Source organism: Calidris pugnax, unplaced genomic scaffold, assembly GCF_001431845.1.
Source record: "Calidris pugnax isolate Ruff unplaced genomic scaffold, ASM143184v1 scaffold24, whole genome shotgun sequence".
Taxonomy (NCBI): Eukaryota; Metazoa; Chordata; class Aves; order Charadriiformes; family Scolopacidae; genus Calidris; species Calidris pugnax.
In genome coordinates, this window is record NW_015090922.1 from 21571077 (window position 1) to 21591876 (window position 20800).

Here is a 20800-nt window from a genome sequence, read left to right on the forward strand (position 1 = left end):
TTTTTTTTTTTTTTTTTTTTTTTTTTTTTTTTTTTGTTCTACCTTGGCACTGTTTCTCCACTCTGTCTTTCTTCAGTGTATGCAACGTAGTACCTCTTGCTGCATTCACTAATACCACTAGATTCCTCCCGTGTCCCTTGCTGGCTGAGCAAAAAGCAGCAGGTACTGCACTTGGTGATGGGCTGGCTGGTGTAGTTGCTGGTTAGCCAGCATACAGAGTAGCCATGGGCTCAGCTGCCCCTGCCTGTCCCTCCATAGAAACCTGCATCGGGGCCTGCCCCTCTGTGCAGGCACTGTTTTTTATGATGCTTGTAGGAATTTAATTATCTTTGAGGGCCTCTTTCTCAGGGGAATTTGAAATTGGCCAAAAGGTTGAGTTTAAAGAGGTGACAGGAGAAGAGTTGAACACGTGGTGTGGTTTAATAAATGTTATTTATTTTCTGTGAAAATGTCTCGCAGGGAGGGGGAATAGCAAAAAAGTCTCTTAAAACAGTAAGTTATTATCAGATAGTATCAGATAGGAGATGACTTTCTATTCCCTGAGCTGTATTACACCTGGAGCAAGTGTTTTCTTCAAGTTTTCACTATTAAAATACTTATAAAATCAGACACTGCTAATTCTTGAAATTAACCGTGTAGTGATCCATTTTGATTCTGGTCAACTTCATTAACATAATACAGTATTTGGAAAGAAATTGAAGTGATTAATTTATATGAGTCTTCTGCCATGTAAAGTGAGAATTGAACATTGAAGCAATGTAACGTGTGAAAAACATTATAAACCATTTATTTGGATGCATTTTATGAGTTTCTAATAGGGAAATGTTGGCTTGTTCATGATAGGGAAGAATGGACAGAAGCAATCCAGGCTGTAGCAGACAGACTTCAGAGGCAAGAAGAGGAGAGGATGAACTGTAGTCCAACTTCACAGATAGACAATATAGGAGAAGAAGAGATGGATGCTTCAACAACCCATCATAAAAGAAAGGTAATGACATTAAAAAATAGCAGACAAAACTAATATGTGAATATCTTTTGCAGAACAGTTGGATAAAACAATATATAGATAATAGTATTTTTACATAAATTTCAGTGTATTACAAGCATAAAAGTACATATTTTTTATTTCAGTAAAGCTAAACTGCTGTAGTTTTATTTATTTGTTGTGCTATCTGATACAGCACTCCTGAAAAACAACATTCAACTGTTCAGGCACATGTTAACATTCTGCTTATTGTTTGAATATTATTTTAATCTTTTACTTTTTGTTTGTTTACTCTTTTAGAAGTATGGTAATAAAATACTTTATTTAGACGAGTAGATTTGCCCCCTTTCTCATGCAAATAATACCCAGTACAAATTAGATAATTTGCATAAGAAAGGCTTGCAGGATTTGGCTTTTAATGACCTTGGTTTTTGCTGTCTGGGAAAATAACTCTGCTTTAGTTTTCAATGAAGTGAGAGAAAACAGTGTGGTTTTATTTTGCAGTCCTTCAGACCTTTTGCTGTAAGTAGGAATATGTACATTATTGGCTATAACATTCTTGTAGTTGTGTCTCCAGAGTCATGAGGATAAACATACAACTAAGGGCATGTTTTCAACATTCAATGGCACACAAAAATTTGCTTATTATTTTGTGTTTCCATTTTGTCTTGTGTTTCTGTAACTACAGACTACTCTTGAAAAATGGATCATTCAAATGGATGTCTCTCCTTTGCTATACAGGGTTGACATGACTCAAGAGATGCATTGAAATTGCATGAGAAATAATAACCTTTTTCTATAGGACCAGCTTTATTCTTTCTAGCTAGAAGTGAAACCTGTAGGAAACTGAGTGGAAGTCTGCTGACAGAGCAAAATAGTCATGCAGCTAATGTAACTGAATGCCTTTGAATGATGAATGATGAAAAGAAATAGTGGATGTGTGCCTTTACTCATAGAGCATGTTTTGTTCATTGCACTATATCAAGTAAGATTAATAAAAAAATCAGTGGCTGAAAACTATACCCTTATGAATATAACAAAGGTGTCAGAGCAAATCGTAGTTCTATTGTGTCTTAACTTTTGAGAACTTTAGTTTGCAGTGCAAACATAGTTCTTTTATGTTGTTTCATTGTATGCAACCTTCTAACCTTTTCCCACTATAGAAAAAGGTAAAAAACTAATTGTATTCAGCTGTAACAGTACTCTCATCGTACATTGTCAGGTTGACATTGAACTTTTAGCCTTGCAGCATAGATGTTTAATGATTGTGCTCCAGGGTAAAATATGATAAGTGACAGCAAGACAGAGGCAGCGTTCGAGATGTGTCAGCCTTTCTGAGAGGCAGTGTTATTATGTGGAACGGATTTGGGTTTGCTCTGTTCAAAGATCCGAGCACTATTCCAAGACTCTGTATCCTCTTAGCAGAGTACAAAACCGCTGCGTAACAACAAGCATTTTCAAGGTGTCAAAATTAATGCTAATATAAGTAGTTTATCTGGAATATATGCTTGCCTTGTTCACACTGCAGTACATTTTCCCGTACAACAAAAGGGGTTGTGGGAACAGGAGGAGGAGGACGATCAGTTTTGTTCCTGTCTTGCTACTTATGCTTTAAGAAATGCTGAAATAAGGTGCTGGGACAGTGCATGTGCAGTGCTGCACAATATTTAACGGCTCTGGCAACAAGCCGACAGCAAACTCTACAAAACAGGGTGAAATGAGAAATGGTGAAATTTGACATCTAATAATAGAGCAGAATGGAGGTTTTGTAGCCAGTGAAGAGCATACTAATGACAGCAAGGATTTTTTTTTTTACCTAAACTCAAAATCCCACTGCAGATTTCTGACTGTTGCAAGACTTTTGCTAAAGATTCTCAGAAGTTTTTGGAATCAAAAATATTAAGTGACTATATTGATGGGGAGCTGTCATTCCCATGGTGTTATTTGAAATTGGGAAAAAGTGTTTTTTTAAGAACCGTTTCTCTTTTGTAGAAATGTTTCTGAAAAGCTTCAGTTTAAACATTTATAGTTGTTAATATAATCAGAACCATTTCAGTTGTAACAACTTAATGCATTTTTATTGCTTTTTCTTTGTATTGGATTTCTTTTCATTTCATGGGTTTTTTTCACAATGTGTCCTCTAAGCTTATTTTGTCACCTGATTTTACATCTAAGCCCAGTGAATTTTGCTTGTGTGTGCACCAGATGGTATACATATGAGTAGAAGCATAATCAGATTAAGAAACAAGACAGAGAGGAGTGGGCCTGTTCTAAAAAGGTAGCAAAAGGTTTATGAAGAAAACAGTCTTTAGGATGTGGGACTTGATTTGAACAGGCATGACAGCAACGTCCCTGGCCAGATTAGCTAGAAGAGCCAAAAGCACTTTGTAGTTTTTGCAATTTCTTTTAAAATGGTGTCAACATGCCACTTACATTTTACACTAATAGCATCCATGAGTTTCAGAACACTAGGAATTCTTAGCAAACTGCTTTTATTTCTTGCTGTAATATTCCTTGTAAACAGAGTTTTTTCCTGATGAAGTCGGATTAAAACTCCAAGTGGTACAATCTTTGTGCAGATCAGGAATTCTTAAAAATTAGTTACTTGGCAGGAATTTTCAACACCTGTAGTGGGGCATACTCTCTTGAACAGATCATCCATAGGGGAGTAAATAGGCTTTACAGAAGGATGGACATCATACGGTTCTTTGGTTAGTGCAGTTTCCTATAGCTTCACTGCTTTTACTTTGTTTTGCTGGGTGCAGAATGAGTAAAGAAAAAATTTCTCAGAGAAAACCAAAAAAGTAATGTAATGAGGAAAAAGATGCAGTCCTCAGAGTTTGGTAGGAATGAAAAAGATGGGAAAATTATCAAGGAGAAAGAATCTTACAGGAGCTTCCAAAGTTGCTTACCAACATTCCTCAGGTTTGGGAAGTATTTCCATTTTTTCCACCAGTTTTCAGTACACCCTTAGCTATGGCATCTGTGTTTTTATCTCCCAAGGTCTTGTGTTCTTTGGCAGACTTTTTGACTTACCCTGCACTGCGTATCATCACTAAGCCTTCTGCTGAGCTTCTAAAGAATGAGAGCATCAGGAAACTTTATTCTTAGAACTAGCACTACCACCATAACCTGCTGTTAAGCCACGGCTCAAAATCTTGCAAAGCTATTACCTTCCTCCTATAAATATGTATGTATTTTTTAACTTGTTTTCACTGAGCTTGCAGCTATATTCATGATTGCTTTGACGAACATTATGTAAGCAAATTTTGGGCGAATGAGTCTTTCGATTTGACTGGCTTGCTGCCCTTAGCATCAAACCCGTGTCTATGATCAGGTGAGCCAAGATCCTCCTCCTGTGTGTGGGCAAAGGGCTGGTTTTCAGAGCTGGTTTTATTCAGACTTTGGTGGGCCCTGTCTAAATCCAGCCTTTCAAAGAAGATTGAAGTATGGGAGAAAGTTACCCCTTTGAGGCTGCTTATGGTCCTGTAAATTTTTGACTGTTAGAAGTGAATTTGCTATGGTCAGTAACTCAATATTCTTTGTCAATAAAGCTGTTGGCCATTCTTTGTCAAGGAATGCGATATCTTATGGCTGAAGATACAGAGGATTCTGCCCTGAATTACTGATATTCTGCTTGAATTGTTTTGAATGCATTTTGGATTTTTAATAGAATCGTTTCATTTGGAAGGGACTGTAAAGATCATCTAGTTCCAAGTCCCTGCCATAGGCAGGGACACCTTCCACTAGACCAGGTACTCATAACCCTATACAACCTGGCCTTGAACACTTCCAGGGATGGAGCATCTGCGTATTGAGGTCCATAGAGCTGGATGCAGTACTTCAGGTGGGGTCTCATGAGAGTGGAGTGAAGGGGCAGAATAACCTCCTTCGACCTGCTAGCCACAATTTCTTTGATGCAGCCCAGGATTTGGTTGGTTTTCTGGGTATTGAGGTCCATAGAGCTGGATGCAGTACTTCAGGTGGGGTCTCATGAGAGTGGAGTGAAGGGGCAGAATAACCTCCTTCGACCTGCTAGCCACAATTTCTTTGATGCAGCCCAGGATTTGGTTGGTTTTCTGGGCTGCCAGTGCACATTGCTGGCTCATGTTGAGCTTCTTATCCACCAACATCCCCATGGTCCTACTCCTCAGGGCTGCTCTCGATCCATTCTCCACCCAGCTTGTATTTGTGCATGGGATTGCCCCCACCCACGTGCAGGACCTTCTACTTGGCGTTGTTGAACTTCATGAGGTTTGCATGGGCCCACCTTTCAAGCCTGTCCAGGTCCCTCTGGATGGCATCCCTTCCCTCCAGCGTATTGGCAGCACCACACAGCTTGGTGTCGTCAGCAGACTTGCTGAGGGTGCACTCAATCCCACTGTCCATGTTGCTGACAAAGATGTTAAACAGCACTGGTCTCAGGACTGACCCCTGAGGAATACCACTAGTCACTGGCTGCCACGTGGACATTGAGCTGTTGAGTGCAACCACTGAACCTGCTGATAAGCCGTGTGTTTGTGTCCCTGGTAATACATGAGTCGATAGCTTTCTTAGATGAGCATTCATGAAATGCTGGTGTAGGCTAAGACTTCATTCTGTGTGTGCTTTGCAAAAATGAGTGTGTGTGTGTAGTACACTGTGCAGTACTTGACTTTAGAGAACTATAATAATAGTATTCAACAATATATCGTTGCGGTTTAAGGATACACTTAATTGTTATGAACTTAATCATAGAAGTGTACGTATTTTTCTAAACTGTTGTGACTATATTGGTAACAGCTTTTGGTTATTTGCAGACACACTTGTGTGCATATTGTGACTGGATAGCGTAAGTCTTGCTAATGCCTGTTCTTTGCTCCTTGTAGACAATGAATGATTTTGACTATTTAAAACTGCTGGGCAAAGGCACGTTTGGCAAAGTTATCCTGGTCCGAGAAAAGGCTAGTGGGAAATACTATGCTATGAAGATTTTGAAAAAAGAAGTCATTATTGCAAAGGTAAGGAAGATTATAATTTTAATATTGGAATATTTTTTCATGGAATAGTCAATATCTAATACATAAGGTATATTTGATTTTTAATGGTAACTGGGTTTGATAGAAATATGTGTGTATCTTTAGAAAAGAAGAGTATAAAAATAAAGTACATGTACCCATTTTGCATGTCTTTTTTCAGTGTCTTATAATCTAGAGTGTGCTAAGGTATTGAGAGAATTCACTGGGCAGGAAGATAGTGCAATCCAAGTTTAAAACAATAAAAAATGCATTGTAGGGTACATTGCATACTTCAAAAAATTTTCTAAGTCAACTGCAGGTTTATTCAGATAAATGCAATTAATTTAATGGGTCTGTGCTCTGTTCCTGATATGTTAAATAAGATGGCTGTGCATGGGACTAACAATTTCATTTTTTCAGTTTTTGAGGAACAAGAAAATTCTGAAGCTGATGTCTGAAGAAGTGGTTTAAACTGGCATTGTCCATTCACTTAAACTTGGTTAGTTTAGTGTTACTAGCTCTTGTGCTTGGTCATAATTTTACTAAGTTTAAACTCGAAGATCATCTACTCTGAGCTTTGTTTCTAGTAATTCTAAAGTTTTGAATCTCACTTGCACAGAACAAGTTGAGAGCAAGAAACCTATATGCTCTTATCACCATGAGACACAATGGTGATGTGGATGGGAACTACTGTGATTTACGTATATTTTATTTTAAAATATCCTTCAGATTTTTCTAATTTTCCTATTGGTCTATGAAAACAGGGCTTGCAGAGTTTGCAGTCTGTCTCTATGTTCATTTGTCTATCTGTCACTCACTTTCTAATAACTTTTGAATGTGTTGATCAGTTTTGATTAAATTTGATAGAGAAGTAGAAACCTCAAAACCAATTATATTTCCTTCAGTTTCATTAAAATCAGCCCTCGTGCAGGTGGAGAACCTTAAATTTATGCCTTCAGCAGAGAAGAGACTGACCTGTGAATTCTGCGTGCCCTTAGCAGCTGTCTCACGTGCAGTGGCAGGCTGGTTGGCATATATAAGATTTGGACTAACAGCAACAGAGTGCCCTTTTCTTCTTCATAATCAGGAGATACAGAAAGAAAAGAGGGTATTGCTGCTATGTTCTCCTGATGCTGCGTGGGAAGGAGCATCTCAGTGGCCCTCCTTGGCAGCAGTCTCTGTGGGTTGCCCTGTGGGTCTCGGAGCATATCTGGTTGCTGCGTGCAGTGGCCCAGTCTCCAGCCTGACATACTTCCCTGGTGCTCTGCTCGCCTGTAGCACCCAGGGGGTCCTCAGGGAAGACTTAACATCTGACTGCTGTGAACTCTTGTTCTGCTGCTGCTTGTTTATACTCTTCTAGCCTTGAGAGCATTTAAGCTTGTTTCTTCATATCAATAAAATAAAAGCTGCATTTTTGAGTTTTAGGGTTTTGCCTTTTACTTTGGTTGCTGCTACATTGCCACTCAATTTTTAGAATGCTTAAAACTGATTCTCGGATAACTTTGTCTCTCTCTCTTGAGCAAAAATTCTTGTTCGTAGAAGCATGATCATGTTTTTTTCCCCTATAGTCACATTTTTTCCACTATTCCCCAAACTAAAACAAAACCAGACTTGAGCCTGTATTTAGTATGTAATGGGATTTATCAATAATATTTAACTCTGAAGGTCAATGCTAAGGATACAGTCTCTAGGTAGAATTGGTCTGCAGTCCCAACTCAGCCTGTAATGTGATATAATACACTCTGTAGCTCATACCTGTAACAGAATAATATGAAGCAGAAAAGTAGTGCATTGAGAGCTGTATCTAGAAGGCTGTACAGCATGTACCCAGTTCAGACAAAATCTGTTGATCCTAAATTTTTGTGACAGATTAATATTACACTTACCAGAGAATTGCTACCAGCATTACAAACTTCTGAGGCAATGCCAGAAAAACTGGCCATTGCCAACTTTTTATGCCCCATATCTGGTGAATCATGAGGTTTAAAAATAAATAAATAATTAAAACTTTAGGCTTGCTTTTTTTCCGTGAAGTATTTTTTGTTTTTTTTTTCACCCAGTATGTGGTTGTAGTGCATACACTCAGTGTTGCACTGCTGTTCAGCTAAATGGCATCATAATTTATTACCACTAACTCTGTTGTTGTTGTTGAACTGCCTATTTTGACAATTTTAAAAGTCTAATTTAAAACTCCTGACATCTGTGTTTACTTTCTAGCTTAATATCTTCTGAGCATAGTCTGATAAGCATGTGCAGTACAATAATGTTATATTGGTATTATTTGTAGTAATAATAAAGTGTAGTCTGACTAAATATATTTACTTCTGCAGGATTATAGTTGGAGTTGCACTAAGTAGTCTTCAATTCTGTATAATACAATACTCAGTGGTAGCTCAGTGCTACAGTAAACAGCTAAACCATCCCAGTGGCTCTCAGGCTTCTTGGGTCCAGACTCTGGCAGCCTGGGGACAGAGGATTCGCAGCATGTATTACATGCAGAATTGCATTAAATGGTTGTGTATTCATAATATGAACCCTCTAAATGCCCCACTTTTCTCCTTAGTCCTTAGGAGCTGCTCAGCATTGTAGCACAGGGCGAACCCTCTTCCCGTCATCCTCTCCCCCTGCTCGCTCCCTGTCAGTTCCTACCTGTGTATGTTTCTTGCAAATTGATTCAGTCTCTGTAGATTTGTTGTTCAGATGATTCATACCACAACTGCAAAGTTGTGATGAGTGTATCTTTAAACTATCAAATCCAGTATTATAATTTCTTCCTTCCCTACACTGGGTATAGAGTTAAAGACTCAATTTTAAAGCAAGAAAATAGGAAAAAGAAAAATCAAATAAAATACATTAAATTGTATTTTGCAAAACTTAAATTTACTTAAAGATCCTTTTTTTAAAAATGTGAATTATTTTTCATGTTTCTTTCAGGTTCATACATTTTCCAAAACTACTGTAACTTTCTCTTTTTGGAAGTGTTGACCTTTTCCTCATAATTCATTAAATAACAATTCTATATCTTAATTCAGACGTATTTCTTCTATTCTTTATTTCTCAGGATGAAGTGGCTCATACACTTACAGAGAGCAGAGTACTGAAAAACACCAGACACCCATTTTTAACAGTAAGTATTAGGAATTAAAGTACATAAGCAGGTAATTTTCAACACGATGGGTATTCCATTATGCGCATAACTTACAAACAAATGTTTAAGTCTTTCTTGTGATGATTTATTAACAAATAGTTGCTATCCAGTGGCTATGATATCCTTTATCAGAATATGTACTTAAGAGTTCAGAAATAAAAGTTTCTAATTATTTTGTAAAGGTCAATTGCACTGAAAACAAATTTAATTGCAGAATGTAACTGTTGTGCAATTTTTGTATATGAATACTTTTATTTTAAAAGTTATTGATTTCACAGTGTCAAGTAAATAATTTTTACCAACAAAACTTAATTAAGAATTCAATAAAATTATAAAAATAATTACTTGCTCAACATAAGTAGCCCATGAAGTAACAACTCAAACCCCACTGCTTCAATATCTTTGTCTTCATATGGCTAATACTTAATAGAAGGAAAATATTGAAAAGCAGATGAACATTTTGAGATTCGTGAACTAATTATGATTAATAGTTTTAATTTGACAACTGACTTCGTTGTGTAGAAGTAATTCTGATTCCTCTCCTTTGAGAACTTAGTAGAAAATATTTTCAGTGATTTCAAAAGATGATTAACATTGTATTTTAACGTAGGGAAAATGTTGCTTTTTTGTGTAAAATTATCAAAGTATAACATGGAAACTTTCCTATTTAGAAAATCATAAGCAAACCCTTTAGCTTGGCCATAGTCTTGGAAGCTCAATCAAGAAAATTGAGACCACCAAAAGTTTCTTAAATTAGAGTGCAAAGTTAAGCAGGAGTAGGCATAATTCCAATCAAATCATGCAACAGTGTCATTGCAGTTGTATCTTTATATCTTTCTGATATTATTAAACATTTTTTTTAAGGAGACAAGCAGTATTTAATTCATGTCAGTCTCCTTATGATTGTTACGTGTGGTTCTACTGCATTTCATTTCTTTTAGGCCAAGCCTTCATCTTTAGATTTTCTTTGGTATCATTTTTCCAAGCAAAATCAATTCAACATTGATAAGTCAAAAATTTTAATTCAGATAATAAGGTTTGTTACAATTTAAAAATTATACATAAAGAAATATTTTAATTTGGCAATCGGTATTTTTAACATTGCATAGTATGCAAAATGAGAATCCTTGTTTTGGAAATGAAAGCGAGAGGGAGGTTAAGATCACTTTAAAAATTTTATTTGGGAGAAATTAAAAAGAATATGATAACCTTCTCTTCATGGGCATTGTGGAAGCAACATCTTTATGTCACGGGGATTTGTCAATAACATTTAACTATGTCAAATGTGATGAGTGAGAATAGCTGGTACTGTGTATGACAGTAAGAAATGCAGTAGGAAATTCTATGTTTTAGTAATTATTTAGTATTTTATTACAATACACATAGTGTTTTCGTATCAATGGCCGCATGGCAGAGATAAGGGAAGTCATGAAGGCTTTTGTGTTAATTCATCTCAAGCTCCAGATAGAAAGTTACACTTTTCATTACCCTGAAAGTTTTCACCAAATCAGAATTGTCTGCTTAAGAGGATAATAGTAAATTTTGTTACAGTTTAAGTGCAAGAAATTGGGTTAATACAAGACGATAATTGGTTTGGTTTTGCTGTTTTCTTTGCAAGTCCTTGAAATATTCCTTCCAGACAAAGGATCGTTTGTGTTTTGTGATGGAGTATGTTAATGGAGGAGAGGTAAGTTTAAAACAGATGTTCTGTGCTTGTAATGGTAATGCTGTCACTGGGTTACACTTTGTAAAGGATTTTTTTTTCTTGCCTTTTTGCTTTCTAGTATCTTTGAAGGTTTTTTTTAACTTTAAAATTGTTTTATTTAAAAAAATAGACATTTTTAATAACTGCTGTCAAAAGTAGTTGCTATTTTTGAAAAATTAGACTTGTATCATGAAAGAGAAATAATTACAAATAGCTTGCTTTTTGGCATTTTTAAATTTTTCTTCAAGCACATTATAGCATGTTGTGGTACGAAATGGTCATAATCTAGTGCAAACAAGCAAAAATAATGTTGACTAGTCTTCCTTTTGTCCTAATGTGAAATATGTGCTCTCTTCTTTGCTATTGCTGTTGCAAACACCTGAGAAAAGAGTGTTCATATTTTTCATTATTTTGGTCCCTTCTGCTTGCTGTGTACTCTGGAAATTTCAATTTCAGTGTTAAACTTCTTACAGTGTCATTAGCCTTTAAGCTGTTACTGTCCTCCAGCTGTTTACTGCGGAATGGAATATCAAAAAATATACCCATCAAATGGAATTAAAGAGAATTGCAATCTAAGAAGAGGGCTTGTAGCTACCTTTTAGGTGCTGTTCGCTATTCAGACTGTATCTTATTGCAACATGAACTCAGGGGTTTTCCTTGTTTTGTCTACTACATGCTGCGTAATACCATTAAAGAACTGTTTCCACTAGGTTTTTTTTATCAGAAAAGTGTTTCTTCATTCAGGAACTGTTGCAGCATGATGCCATGTTTTGCATTATCCTTTTGGTGTGTTCTCTTACAATAAAACTGTCTACAACTGTACTCCTAATGGCTGAGCCACCCCCAGAGGACCTGTCTTGCAGTCATTTCTTTGCAATTTCTGGGTCCAGTCTGAGACCCATTTACATTGCCACTGGTCTATGGCTGTCCTTTACCAGCCACGGCTAAACATGGCACTAGAGGGCTCTCATAGGGCAGGATGGCTTATTTAACTCAATATATAAACCCGTTTCTAGACATCAGAGGTGTTGAACCATTTTGTCTAGTTGAACTAGACACAGAAATCTCCCTCAGCAGCCTTAGGATAACAGCCTTTTCTTCAACACTCAGCTGCCTTATTTGATATTGAACTTCTGTCACCAACTTTAAGTCAATGCTATCTACAATGAGTTTTAAAAGTGTTGCCTTATAAACTAGCTAAGTCTTCCTAGTTTCCTCTGCATAAGATCTTATTGAATTTCTGTAATCGCAGGGGATGCAGTTGGAAAGAACATTTTTAACATCAGCCTATCATTTAGATACTTGTCTTTTTGAAAGATCCTTTTCTGTCCTATTTGAAGGCAGAACAGAGACCACCAAGAATGTTTTTGACTCCTTTCTTAAGACTGAGGATACTCTGACACTGGGTTTTGATCAGGCTCACATCTTACATTCCTCTGCATTGGGTGGTCCCCCTTTGTGGCAACTGCTGCAAACATCTTGTGTCATGGGGTTCTTGGTGGCAGCCTACTTTTGCTTACAGGGATTTAACGATTGCCATGTGCTTTGCCAAGAGTGCGTCACTTTTCTCCAGGTATGATGCTCCTGTTTGTCAGTGTTGCTCCTGTTCTTTGCTGATGGTTCCCTAATGCAGTGAAGCTAACCGTAAATATTTGCCACAGTGGGAAATAATGGCCTTTCAGAGAAGGCAGTTTGCTTTGAAGAAGCTCACTTGATTTGCTTATGAGCTTCTCTTTGACTAGAGATCTGCAATAGTAAGGTGGACAAGCTGTCCTTTTTAATCGGAAAATCTTGAATCTTACCGGATTTTCCTGTGAATTGCAGACTTTAGTCACTGTCTGCTAAGAAATATTTGTAAAAATAGCCTTGTTATTAACTTAGAACTGCTGACAGTAAGTTGCACAAAGTTTAGCCAGCATGTTAGCCATTTGTAAGTGTATCTCCTGTGCAGTACACAGTTTTTTCTTTTGCTGCTTCCCTCTACTGTTCTCTCTGGGTTCCAAAGAAGTTTCATTTCCTTATAATGGTTTCTCACTGATGAAGGTGTTGAAAACTCATCTTTTAATTATATCCTTCCAGTGGGAAATTGACTGTAGCAGTACCATGTTCCTTTTGATTCTCTCCAGAGCTGTACTACCTTCAGTGTGTTTCTGTTTAAAATTCCTTTAGATTAAAGCTTTCTTTATAGTTAAACAGTTGTGCCTGAGTCAGTTGCTTGGGAATGTTTATGGATTATGTCTTTCAGGACCATATTACCCAAACAGTGCTCTGAATGAAGGAGTTCTTGAAATTTGTTTCCATATTCTTGACTTTCACCCAGGTGAAACCAAGAAAATCCCACAACTGAGGCTTCTGCCTTTCTGCACTAATAAAAAGCGTAGTCAGTATTAGGAGTCTTCGGTTCCTTTTCCTATGGTTAGGAAGGAAAACTGTCATGTAAGGGGTCAATGAATTTCATTCTGGAGAAGAAGAAATTATGTTAAAATGATGATGTTAAAAATTTAGATTTACAATTCCACCAGAATAGTAGCAATTTATCTTTGCCTTACCTTGCCTGTGTAACTTCAAATTAGTTAGGCTCTGTTAATAAGGGAACACGTTATATGAAAATGTAACTGCATCAGTTTTGCTGGCCTGTGTGTGTGCTTTTTTTACAATGTACAAAGTATTAGCCGTATCAAATTCTCTTTTGGATTCCTTTTTTTTTTTAAAAAAGAAGCATATCCTATAGCTAAGTATATTTAAGAAAAACATTAGAGGATTTTTGCAAGCAAATTATTCAGATATTCAATGTTTTTCTTATACTGACAACTTTTACAGTTAATTATCTTCTGCTAAAGGGCCCAATCTTGAAATCTTTCTTGTGGGCTAAAAGCTTAACTTTTTTTTCTTTTTTCAGTGTTGCTATTGGACTCTGTGGATCAATTGTTTAGCAAGGTCTATTGGTCATAAACTATGTTGCAGTATAGAGCTAGAAGGGTACTCCTAGGGTTATGATTACTTCTCAATACCTTTATTATCCTGAAGGAATTACATTAAAGTAGCATTAAGACATTCACATTTGATTTTAGAAAAAAATATTCGTCTAGCTTAGTTGAGGTGACCAAATTCATTATTCAAGACTTTGAAATGGCATATTTTATGAGTGTGTGGTAAAAAACTTCATGCAGTATTGCACGATAAACTGTGTTCTTTACTTTGGTTCAAAATATTGAAAATTACTGTACATATTTTAAAATAAGTAAAACTATCAGTCCTTATATACAAAAGCAGGCCCACTGTAAAGAAAACCTTTAATTTTTGTATGGTTTTTGCTGTCCTTGTCCTATCAACATTTTGGAAAAAAAATGCCTAATGCTGTATTGATGGTTTTCTTGCTAGTATTGATTTGCCTACTCTTCCTTTTGTAACCTGTGTAATTTTGAGTACTGTGTGATTGCAATACATTAATAATACATTACAGTGCTCCCCCAACTTCCAGGCCATACAGAATCATATGAACTGTGGTATAAAAATTATATTCTAAGAATGACTCTTTATTGTTGGGGAATACTTCTGGAGTATGTTTCCCATTTTTTATTTCCAGCATTTTGTTTAAAGGTTGAAAAGCTTTAGGAATTAAATCAATTACATACATTACTCTGCAGAGTGCACTGATTCAGCTGACTAATAAGTTGATTAACTTCTTGCTTTGCACTTTCAGGATAATTCCAAATTCTGTACTTTATAACAAACTTAATTGGTAATTATCTGCATAATAAAATTAGACTCTAAAATTTGTTCAGATGGTTTCTCCACACCAGAATTCTGAATCTCTGTTCTGCTTGGCATTTTTTTTCCACAGCTCTTACTTTAATTCATTAGGCATGAGAGAACTAAATGGTTCGTTGTAATTGAACAAGTGCTATTACCGTCTAGAAAAAAAGACAGAGGATTTACAGCCTACCTAATGAAAAATAACTGAATATTGTTGTAAGCTTTGTCATTTTTGTCTCAGTTGTGTCTGGTTTTCCTAAACTCTTAATAAATGGGAGAATGTTCCTTAGCCTAAAATTGCAGTAGTCTAAGATAAGGGTGCTATATTTCTTTGGGTATAGAATATGCCTAGAAGTGGTATAAAGTCTGAAACAATAAACAAATAATTCAAAATCTCAAAGCTGCTATTGGAAATGCTTTGCAAAGGAGTCAAATCAACAGTCAAGTATAAAATGCATTTAACTGCAGAGCTGAGCAAACAGCAAGAGCCAGTCATACAACTTTCAACATGCTAAATAGACAACCAGCATGTGTAGAAGTTTAACATATTGATTGATATAAGATTGTAACTTTTATATATTTGGCATGCTTGGGTCTGCAGTTGAATATGCTTTTTTGTTTGATTTTTCTGTTTGTTAAAATTTTTCCATTAAAATTTTTATTGGGAAAAAACCCCATGGCAACATTGTTGTTCAGTTTTAAATAAAGACATACCAGGAAATTTATAGCTTCAGTCCTCACTGTAACTATAGCACCCTCATGTACACCATCAAAAATGTTATGTGCAAAATGGTTTTCTTTGTGCCAAAGCTATTTCTATTGCAATTCCAATGACTTTATAGCACATATTTAATAACTGTAAGTCAATAAATAGTGCAAATGTTGAAAGCTTTTTTCATAACCCTCCATCAGATTTCTTCTTTTCCTTCTCTCACTTAATAAGTCTAATCTTCATGTTCTGACAATTGTAAATAGAGTCTGGTGGCATAACTATTCCAAAATAGTGAACCAACTAAATAATTACCTGAAAATAATGCTGGAATATCACTGAATTAGATTTTTCTATTATAATTTTGAGGTTTGCTTTAGTATTGTTAGTGTCTGAGTGTATTATCTGAGTCTATGAATTCACTTTTAATGTGCTTTTTTATATCTAACTGTACACTCTTCATTCAAAACTAGCATGTACGGTTTGATGACAGCTCTGCTGGGTGCTATAACAATATGAAGAATGCTGGAGTGACTGTAGCGTCATATATAACGTTAAAATAAACTGACATGGAACTCACAGTCTCTTTGGCAATCAGAACTGTTGCTAGTTGTTTCTAGCTGGTCATTTTACTTTGAAGTTAGTATTTTGAATGAATATCAAGAATTTTTTGTTCAAAATAAAGAGTAAAGAAAATAAATTTTTGTTATGTTAACGTGTTAGGTTACCAACTCTCAAGAATCAAATGGGAGACTTTTCTACAGAAACTAATACATCTGTTGCTGACAAGTATCCTGAGGTTTTAGAATTTTCTAAGGCTTCACTGCTCAGCTGCTGGATTATTTTGATACAGAAAATCACAGTGTTGCTTTTGCATAGATATGAGTGTAGGGCTAGCTGGAGGTTATTTCATAAATTTTTGGAATGTGTTTGCTATGTGAACACATTAAATAGTAATCTGAAACTTAGTCTTTATTTTGAATTACTTTGAGTCCATCAAAAGAAATAAAATGCTTAAAAATTAGTGACATGAGCTCATTATGAGAGAGATCACAAAACAGGCATAAATGTGCAACTTAAGTAAATTTCGTTATTATGCTTTATTTGGATGAAGAATTACTTATCAGTGTTTGTTTCCTATTTAAATCTTGCAAAGATGCGTGGAAAAAAACCCCATAAATTGAGAAAAATATTTATTCTTTTCCCAATTTTATAATGTGTGAGTCACTTCATGAAGGCAGACTTAGTTGCTTAGTCTGTCAGGGTCTTCTGTTTACGTTGGCAGTTAAGCAGTCCTCAGTACAAAATGCAGGTAACTACAGGGAGGGATGATGCCAGCACCAGGGATTGGTTCTTAAACAGGGAAACAGCAGCCGGAGCAATTGAAATTACCTACAAAATAATGATCCTCCTTGTCATCCAGGTATTCTGTTTTTATATAGGGTGTCTTGAGAATTCTAAAAGAAATTGGAAGGGGAATGCAGATACATTTAAATCATACTGCATTTTCTGTTTTCTGTGAAGCCTCTCCTTATACAAATACATGCTGCCAAAAGGTTCAGTTTAGTGGGAAGCTTGTTTAGGTTCAGAAGAAATAATGATGATTTTTTGAAGTACAACTGTCAGGAAAGAAGTTGACTTCTGGGTATTTATAGGGTTGACTTTTTAATTACGTTTTGAGAAGTCCGCATACTGAAAATAGCTGCAGTAATTCTTACACTGTTCTGTGCCGTATGAACAGTCTAGATTTCCTACAGGTGTAAAGTAGGATGTGGCAGTGACAGATTAAACACATTATTTTTTTTTCAGTTGGTTGGTTTGGTGTTTTTTTCTTTTGTACCTACCCTGCCATTTCAGAATTCTCACCTACTTCATATTTTTAGCAGTGAAAATAAAAAAAACCCCACATTGCTGTTATGGTTTTCCTTGTCTAATTTATAAATGATCACATGTTCTGTGTTTCTGTTTTGTTGATGCTTTTGACATGTTTGTATTTCTGTTTTTGTAAAACCAAAACCATTGTAACCTGAAGAAGTAAGGCAGGCGGAGCCTTTGGTCAGAGGCAGAGTACAGGAACACACTCACTAATCTTTGTTTAAGGACTTTCCCAAGCTTTCTTAACACAGTAAATGAAACTAGCCATTTTAGAAAGCATCTTGATTACATAGGCAAATCCTTATTTTTTAGGTGTTATTCCAGCTTCTGAGGGTCATGTTTTATTCGATAAAATGCTGACAACCTTACAGAACGTCACCTTACACTTTTTCATTGCAGCTGAAGTTACTGGCAAGATATAATGACTAATGTTTTTCACTGAAAGACTTCAGTTGAAAAAGTGTCTGCAAAGTGCTGTTACTTATAATGTTAAATTAAAGAGGCAAAACCCCCCAACAAATGTTTTTGATGTAGCAAAGAGATAGTACATAGTGCTCATCTATGTACATTAAGTACATAGATTCATTTTTATAAGCCCTAAGCAGTTGTTGTTTTGCTTTTTCTAGTAATATTGCTAGAAGTATGAATGTGTTGGTTTTGTAAAATGCCAGTTCACCTGTTCAGTCAAAGTTTGCAGAAGAACTAGACTTTTTTCAGTTCAAAGAAAAGTTACTGGATTACTGGAAAACTTAAGGCAGATCAGAATCTGGGTATTTCAATGATATTTCTCAGTGGCTTAAAATAAAATTCTGAGGAAGCGGTGGAGGGAGAAATACAGAATGATGTTGCTGCATACTTCTCCCCCCCTTCCAACCCCCCTCTGATAACTGAAGGTTAAATGAGTAGCAAGCAGAATGCCTTAAACAAGATTGGTATATTGATTAAAACGCTGATTTAACAGCTCGCTTTCTCCCTTTGGAAACCTGGAAAAGATAAGCCAGCTGCTGTCTAAGAGTGCTGAGTGTCCACTGAGAGTACACTATCTATCATCACAATATGGTGATGAGAGGTGTTTTATGTTTGTGTTAATTTCCCCCACTAAATCAGTAATTATTACAATCCTGTCCCTGCTGTTTACCCTGCAGCTGTTTTTCCATTTGTCGAGAGAGCGGGTGTTCTCAGAGGACCGCACACGCTTCTATGGTGCAGAAATTGTCTCTGCCCTGGACTATCTGCATTCTGGGAAGATTGTGTACCGTGATCTCAAGGTAAAAAAAGAAAAAAAAAAAGTAATCAAATTTTTGTTTTTGCAGAGACTATTGGGACAAACACAAAGTAATTATAAAGTTGCACTATTCAGAGTTAATGGAGGAAAAAAATCTGTGCTCAGTTTAAAGTTCTGTATATGCTGAAGGAAGCCATTTGATACAGTAATCTATAGATGGGTATATGGTAATACTTGACTTTAACTTGATTAAAAAAAGACAGCATACCTTGGTGATAGCACTTGAAGCAGTTTTAAACTTCTGATCCTCTTTTTTCCCCCATTGCTTATAACTTAACTTGGATTTCCGCACAATTCTCAAATGTAATTCTCAGTGTCCCCAAACAAAGGAAATGGGGAATTAGGACAATGTGACTGCATTCTGTTTGTCTCACCAAAGAGTTATGTTCTTGTATGATTTGAAAACATTTAAAACAATTCCAAATACTTCAATAGGAAAACAATTTCAGCCTTAATTTTAAAATTATTTGTCTTCTGTATCTTGTGAAAGTTTCATAATACTGGAATGTGGTTTGTCTTAGATTTGCTTGCATATGCAGTTGTGTATCCTCTGTTGCCTGAAACTCCAGGTACTTTGTGACAGAGTATGACTGTGTTCTACAAAAAATAGCTTCTGTTTTCAACAGGAACATTTCCTAATTTATGTGGGAGGAACCTCTAAATTCCACGACAAGACTATTTTACTTCTGTCACAAGCCTTTAATTTCTTGTATGGGAAATTTGCTTTTCCATTATACATGTGCACTAGTGGAGTTCACTGCTGGACTGCTTTATACAGGAGCCGAGGAGAGGGTGGCAATGGTACCCAAATTCTGCTCAGGGAGGCAGACAGAAACAAAATACCAGGTTACCTGTTTGTAGCAGAATCTGTTGTAATAACATGAAATGCTGTGACATCTTGGAAAACTATGGAATTGTCTGGTCAGGGAATGATTTTTCATTTAAATTCTTAATAATAAGGAAAAAGAAATTTGACACCATAAATCTTCTATTACTGGTGTCATCTACTTTGCATCTTCTTTGTATGATACTGTTAGACTCAACAGGAAATACATGTCATTGAATTGTATTTCAGGCTGTATGCAGATTTAGGAAGATGGGGCTATGTTTGTTCTTTGTTGGTGTTTTCACTACACACCGTGTAATTAGAAAAAACCCACACTTTTTCTGTTGAGAAAAGTTGTTCAGAAGTACGGTGGTTTTTTTAGTTCTATGTGTATTTAAACTATTGCTAATAAAAAGCTTTTGGGAAGGTGATGTTAGCTGTGCTTTTGAGATAGTCCACAGTAAATATGGCAGTAGCTTTTATTCCTGTTCTTTAAATACTTCATAACAGGCTGCACTCTGTTTTCGTCTTTCAAAGCAAGAATCATATATTTAAAAAGCAATGCAAAGCATGCAGCGGTACGCATACACAATTCAAGAACAGTGTCCTTTGCAAGTATACAAGGAGGAATTTACCTCAGGGTTTTGTTTTTATCAGTAGCCTCCCTTTGTCTGGTACTGAAAAGGTTGTGGAAGATGCAGATATTTTAAGGATTTACGGATTGTACTAACTCTTTCATGACACTATAATAAGTACAATGTATCTTGCAAACTGAAGGTCATGAAACAGCAAAGGAAACCTATAAAGTCTTATCAAATGGCAGCCATGATTTTAACCTTGAATTACTTGATTATATCTTGAGAATATTTAGAAAATTATTTTGCTTTCTTTCTATGGCAGATGCACCAAACTTGTAAAACTTCTGAGTGAAAGGTCATGCTTTGATTGACCTGGGATTTACTATTGTAAACGGTATTAAAATATTAAATAATTATTTAAATTGCATAACAGTAAACATTGTTAAATGCTGTAATATAATAGATGCTGTAATTTTTTTTAAATTGCAAACAAATTGCATTGTATTGCAAGCAGTAACTCTGTCTTTTTTCCAAAATTGTTGTAATGCATCAGCCTGTCCTGTTAAAAAATACTAAGGGAACATATTTTTTTCCCCAACACACAGTTAGAAAATCTAATGTTGGATAAAGATGGACACATAAAAATTACAGATTTTGGACTTTGCAAAGAAGGAATCACAGACGCAGCAACTATGAAAACATTCTGTGGTACTCCAGAATACCTGGCACCCGAGGTATGATTTAGAGTATATTCTTGAAATACAGTATAAAGTGTGTATTTTTCATTTAATTTTAGACTGTGATGTTTGTATGCTGAAAACTGTTCCTTGTAGTAAAGAACTGACAGTCTGCCTGATTAATACTGGGCAGTTGATATTCAGAATTGTATGTGCTACTATTCTTTGTGATGATTGTATGTATATTGATGCTGTGCTT

General features: G+C 35.9%; 1 protein-coding gene across 1 annotated transcript in view; it reads left to right on the forward strand.

The window, feature by feature from the left end:
• The window catches only part of AKT3 (v-akt murine thymoma viral oncogene homolog 3), a 143946-nt gene that overhangs the window by 84757 nt on the left and 38389 nt on the right, over positions 1–20800 (forward strand). The window contains exons 4-9 of the mRNA XM_014950837.1: positions 844–988; positions 5854–5985; positions 9044–9109; positions 10749–10817; positions 18321–18443; positions 20470–20598. Of these exons, the coding sequence (XP_014806323.1) occupies positions 844–988; positions 5854–5985; positions 9044–9109; positions 10749–10817; positions 18321–18443; positions 20470–20598 (664 nt within the window). The remainder of the gene's footprint in view (positions 1–843; positions 989–5853; positions 5986–9043; positions 9110–10748; positions 10818–18320; positions 18444–20469; positions 20599–20800) is intronic.